This window comes from Camelina sativa, chromosome 19 (assembly GCF_030686135.1).
Source record: "Camelina sativa cultivar CO46 ecotype springtype chromosome 19, ASM3068613v1".
Classification (NCBI taxonomy): domain Eukaryota; kingdom Viridiplantae; phylum Streptophyta; class Magnoliopsida; order Brassicales; family Brassicaceae; genus Camelina; species Camelina sativa.
The window spans coordinates 24,549,399-24,555,606 of record NC_141898.1 but is presented as its reverse complement, the minus strand read 5'-3'; the positions used below and the strand labels follow the sequence as shown (position 1 = coordinate 24,555,606).

At 37.1% G+C, this 6,208-nt stretch overlaps 1 protein-coding gene across 1 annotated transcript; it reads left to right on the top strand.

Annotated features, from left to right (window-relative positions):
* Positions 1-4,166: 4,166 nt before the first annotated feature.
* LOC147920964 (uncharacterized) lies at positions 4,167-4,964 on the top strand. The gene has a single exon (XM_087501315.1). It carries the CDS (start codon positions 4,167-4,169, stop codon positions 4,962-4,964), a length of 798 nt encoding a protein of 265 aa, XP_087357441.1.
* Positions 4,965-6,208: the final 1,244 nt, after the last annotated feature.

Genomic DNA, 6,208 nt, shown 5'->3' with positions numbered 1-6,208 from the left:
GAACTTTGAGATGGAAAAGCTGAGGAGAGCTCCTACCATTGATGGACAAACATTTTCTGTTGAGAAGATTGCTGAGATAAGCTGCAAAGAAGCAAATAAACGAGCATCAGGCTCAGTGTCGATCGACACACCATCAGTGTCGATCGACACACCATCAGTGTCGGTCGAGACCCCTCCACGACCGAGCCCACACTTGACCAGAACTGAGAGCTCGCAAGACATCCTCTATTTCAAGTCAGAAAGCTGTTCCCAAGCAGAAACCTCACCACTCCACACTCCAGAGTCCTCAGGTAAGGCCAAGGTTTGTATCTTGTTTACCCAAACCCCCTCCTATCATCAATAAGATTTTCAAAGGTACAAAAACTGTTTTGCAGTTAACCAAGCCACGAGATTATTGTTGAGCGCTTGTTTCTTCTGTTGATGATTTTGCATGACATAAGAGAAGCAAACCCATCCCAAATTCCCGCCCTGGTCCTGTTCCTCACATCCTTCGCAGACCTCATGCACCTAAAGCTTATACACCACCTTGGATGAAGAGGACATTTTCTCGGAAGCATGCATTGCCATGTTCTGCTCCACCTTATGTCTGAGCTTCAACACAGTCAAGCTAATGACTAAAAACAAGCGCTAAGTGGGAGGCAACCCACTTCTAGGTTTTTCTTTTCTTTTTGAGTCATTTTCATTTTTGCATTGAGTCAGTTTTTGTTTGATTTTTGTTTAAAATTATGAATTGTCAATCTATCATGTTGCTTTTAACTTGTGTTTGAGTGTTTCTTAACAGAATAATCATCCAAGGATTGATCCAACAACTCCTCAACACAACTAACAGCAACTAACAAGGAGTTTCGGCCAACAAAACACCATTCGTGTTGAGTGTCGATCGACACTGAAATGGTGTCGGTCGACACCGCTAGGTAACCCGAGAACAGTTCATTTTTTCATTACAATTTTCAATATGTTTTTGTTTCTTTTTGCTTTCCTCTTACTTGAAAACATTGGGGACAGTGTCGTTTAAGTCTAGGGGAGGTTAGTACTAATCACTAACATAGTTTTGGTTTTTAGTGTGTCAAAACCTTATTTTTTTGTTTTATTGAGTCAAATTTTTCAAAATTTTGTTGGGAACTATGATTTTTCTTTTTAGTGTATTGCCTTGGTTGATTAATGGTGCAGATTGAATCCACTAATCCGACTAATGAAAATTCCAATGGCTGACTAGTAAACCAAAGACATCCAAATTTTCAACAGAATCCAAAAAAGCCTGAGGTAACTTCTGCACTTTTCTTTTTACCTCATCAATGAGATTGATGTTCATAGAGCTTGACTCCTTGTTCATACCTGACAAGTAAGATCTTCAAAAGAAAAAAGTACTCCTCTCCCTTATTTAAGTTGAAGAGATTATTCCTGAGAGCTTTGTTTAGAAAAAAAAAGAATAAAAGATGAGATGATTTTGATCAGTTTAGAGAGGGAGGTAAATTACCAGTGACCTCATTATTCTACTCTTGAGTCAAATGATCACACAAAGCTTGGAAGCGAGGGGTAGGTAAATTACCGATGACCCCATTATTCGCCTACACCTTTGAATCAGAAAAAAAAAAAAAAAAAAGATATGATAAAAAAAAAACAGCAAAGCAAAGCTCAAAGGAGGATAAGAATATAAGGCTGGGGGAGAGGAAGAATACCACATATTTTAAAAAAGAGATATCTTGCTTGTTATGGTATAGTACGGGAATGAGTCTAGAAGGTTCTTGACATTGATCAAATTGATGAGGCCCACCGATGAAGGCTTAATGGAGGAAGTAGTGGAATTTGGTTTGAATTTGGGATGCGATGCTACGAATGTCAACGGAGAAGTACATGATGGTCCGATTTAGATTAATTTGCTAAGCATATGGATTGTGGTTTGAATGATCATGGCATTACCTTAGAGAGAAAATGAATTTATGTGTTTTCAAACCTCTTTCACAGGTCTACGCTTATGTTTTGCTTGAGGGCAAGCAAAGGCTAAGTCTGGGGGAGTTGATATATCATGGTTTTTGTAGTTTTTAACCATAATATAAGGAGTCATTTAGAGTCTTTTGATGTGTTTTTAGGTTCTTTGAGAGTCTTTGCAGGTTTTATAGGATTTTAGCATGAAAGGAGCAAAATAGAGCAATTAGAGAGATTTTGGAGCAATTCATCAAGGAAGAGAAGTTGGATTCGAGTCAGAGTGATGGTGTCGATCGACACCACCTTGGTGTCGGTCGACACTCTGTTTTGTCTGCAAGAGAAGTCAAGTTTTGGAAGTTTTACAAAGTTGCCCGAAGTTTTCCATAATTGCAAGACTAGTCCCTGACGTGTTTTAGGACATATATATAGTATTTTTAGGTCTTAGAAACCCTTAAGTTATTTTCTAGCAAGATTTATTTTCTGCAACCCTGTGAGATTTTGAGACCTTTGGAGAGAGAGATCTACTTTGTAGAAGAAGAATTCTTGAACTCTCTTTTACTCTTTTAATTTCAATTGCTTATTATTCAGAATTATGTTTTGTTCTTCATTGAATATGTCTGAGTAGTTTGCTTGTTAGGTTCAGGATTTTTCACAGGGATTTTATGAATTATTAGATCTGTTTATTTAGGATTCATTATCTTTCTAGATCTTCATCATAGGTTTTTCTTCATATTAATCCTTGATTGGCCATCTAGAATTAATAACTTAGGAAGATAAATTGATATGAGAATATAATTGATTTTCCTGATAAAACCTTTTGATGAGCAAAATTACTTCTTGCAAAGAGATTTGATTTAGTAAATTTGTGAACAATGTAAACTTGTTTTTAAAGCTGATTTTTAATCTAGAATTTTACAAAGAGATTTGGATTTTCTGGTTTTAAATTTAGATAATATTCAGTGAGAACTGATTTATTTTACAGAAGAGTTTAGAGTTATAGATCTGATTTTTAATTTCTTGAGTCCTAATTAATTTATTGATTTGTTATTTTATAATTTCCTGAGAAATTCTCTAGGCCTAGCTTTTTGATCCTCTGAATTTACAAAAGTTTTATTTTAATATTTTGCATTGTTTATCTTAATTTAAATCAACTTGTTTAGCTTAATTATAAAATTCTATAATTTATTGTGTAGATTTGAGTTCTTGTGGAATTCGACCATAAGTACTGCCGTGACCTCTTAATTTGAGAGAGTAGGTCTAGAGTTTTAATTTGAGCATATCAGTGAGTACCTGGTTTCTTTAATAGTTCTCGAGGATTGAGACACGGGTGTGCGCTTTCTCCGTACTTGTTCGTCATTTGCATGAACGTTCTCTCCCACATGATTGATAAAGTGGCTGTGGATCATCACATTGGCTATCATCCTAAATGCCAAGCAATTGGTTTAACGCATCTCTGCTTTGTTGATAATCTCATGATCTTTGTTGATGGAGAGAGAAAGTCTGTAGAAGGCATTATTGATCTCTTTCGGACTTTTGCTACTAGATCGGGTCTTCGGATCAGCCTTGAGAAATCCACCCTATACCTTGCTGGTGTATCTGATGAGACTCGTACACAGCTTGCAACTACCTTCCTGTTTGCGCTAGGACACCTTCCGGTTCGTTACTTGGGCTTACCTCTTCTCACCAAACAAATGAAAACTTCTGATTATAGTCCATTGCTGGAGAGGATCAGATCAAAGATGAGCTCTTGGACCACACGGGCGCTATCATATGCTGGTCGTTTAGCTCTCATCAATTCGGTCATTGTGAGTATTTCCAATTTTTGGATCTCCGCGTATCGCCTTCCATCTGGCTGTATCAAAGAGATTGAGAAGCTGTGTGCGGCTTTCTGATGGTCTGGTCCTGATCTAAATACAAATAAGGCTAAGATTGCTTGGACAGATGTGTGCAAGCCAAAACAGGAAGGTGGCTTGGGTGTTAAGTCTCTTTTGGAATCAAATAAGGTTAGTTGCCTGAAGTTAATCTGGAGGGTAGTATCTCATCAACCTTCAATGTGGGTCTCCTGGATATGGCAGTACTTGATAAAAACAGGCTCTTTGTGGTCCGTTCGTGAGCAGTCCGCTGCAGGGTCTTGGATGTGGAAGAAGCTTTTAAAATATCGGGATGTAGCGCAACCATTATATAGAGTGGATGTCCGCAACGGTGTCTTAACATCTTTTTGGTACGACTCTTGGTCACCAATGGGTCGCCTAATTGATGTCATAGGGCCTCGCGGAGTCATAGATTTGGGAATCTCACTTCAAGCAACGGTAGGCGAGGTTTTGCAAACGCATAGAGTAAGGAGGCATCGCACCAACTGCCTTAATGTGATTGAGACAGAGATTCAAGCTCTTCAGCACAATACATATATAGGGACAGCAGACAATCCTCTTTGGCGGTCTTCTGGTGACAAATACAGAAACGTTTTTTCTACAAAGCACATCTGGCAGAACATACGGAGGCCAAACATGAGAGTGGACTGGTACAAGGGAGTATGGTTCCCCTACTCTACCCCAAAGTACTCTTTCATGTTGTGGCTTGCGTTACACAATCGGTTATCCACCGGTGACAGAATTAAGAAATGGAACTCGGAACAACAGGTGACCTGCAGTTTATGCAGCAATGCAGAAGAATCCAGGAATCACCTTTTCTTCTCATGTTCATTTACAGCAGGAGTGTGGAGGAACCTTGCACAACCGCTCCTAGTTACGAACTTCTCTGCTGATTGGAATCAACTGATCGCACTGCTCACAAGTCCGGCACTTCAGCACCTCCACCTCTTTCTGTTCCGCTACCTGTTTCAATCCACCTTGTACCATCTGTGGCGAGAACGGAATGCTCGTCGACATGGTGAGCCCTCCAACCCGCAAGCTCTTCGCATCAAGCACATTGACAAGAATATCAGAAATCGCCTCAGTTTGATAGCATCAATGGGAGACCAACGCTATGCTGATGGCCTTCAGCTTTGGTTCTCTACTCGCCCACCTCTTCGGAGATAATTTCTATTGGTTTTTTAAAAAAATTTATGAGCCTCTTTCAAACCTCTCTCAAACATACTGAAGCATTCATTGTACAAAAGGTTTTTTGGTTGAATAAAATTTTACATTCAATTCAAAAAAAAAGAAATAACCTAATTCTTAACCATGACACCACAATAGCTTTTTCTCTATAAAGTATCACAAGTAGTGGTAATCATGTTAAGTACATGTATATAAGTCACTATGAATTCAATTGTTACGTAAGGTTTAATATATATATATATATATATAGTGTCGCTAATAATATATTATTTATATATTAGACATTATAGCTGATTAAGGTTGAACTTTAACATATATGGAGAACTGATAACTATTTAACTTAATATTGGTTAGAAAAATATTAATACATAATTCTTTATTAATATATTTTTTATAGGATTTGAATTTTATGCTATTAAAACTATTTTAAATTTACTGAATATTTTATGGATTTATAAATAACTAATAAAGTAAATAAGTGTTTATATAATTGACGTGAACATAATTGGAAGTGTGCCTCTGGTCTTACGTTTGTCCTTCAAGTAGAAAATCTAAAAACTTATATAATGTTGTATTCTCTCGGAAAAAAAAATTACAAAAACTTGTCCATTTTTATTCAAGAACTTGATCATTACTCTCGTAATATTAGGTGAAAAACATAGTATTCTCGGACTAAAATCTAGTATACCCTTCTAATTAAATTTCTATTCTCATATCCCCTGCGAAAATAACAAACTATTTATTTATTTTTTTTAATCAAAAATGTGGTTAATGACAAAGAAACCTATATCATTTTTGTTATTTACAGATCCAACCACCTTATACCCACCCAAACCCACAAAATTCGGACAATCCAGTTGAAATCGGATCTCTCCTTTAACTACCCAACTTTCGAATTCCTTCATTCACGACTCCACTCTCCCTCGTTCAATTCCCGTTAATTATTCTTCTCCCTCAAGTGCAACTAAGGATAACTCGATTCTGGGTAAGTTGAAATAGGTTGGGGTTTTTCGAATTTGGGTTATTTGTTTTTCAAAATCGGGTAATATGGGTTTTGATTTTTGATAATTTGGTTTTCAATTTTGGGGTTTTGTCGATTTTTTTCATGAATTGGAGTGGAAGTTGAAGTTGAAATCAGTTGTTGTTTTTTGTGTGCATGTGTGGAAGAATCATAATGGTTCGTACAAAGAACCCAAGCTATGTGGAAAAATCGAATCCCCCAG

Coding starts and splice junctions, on each gene's coding strand:
- LOC147920964 (XM_087501315.1), top strand. CDS start 4,167: ATGGGTCGCCTAATTGATGTCATAGGGCCTCGCGGAGTCATAGATTTG.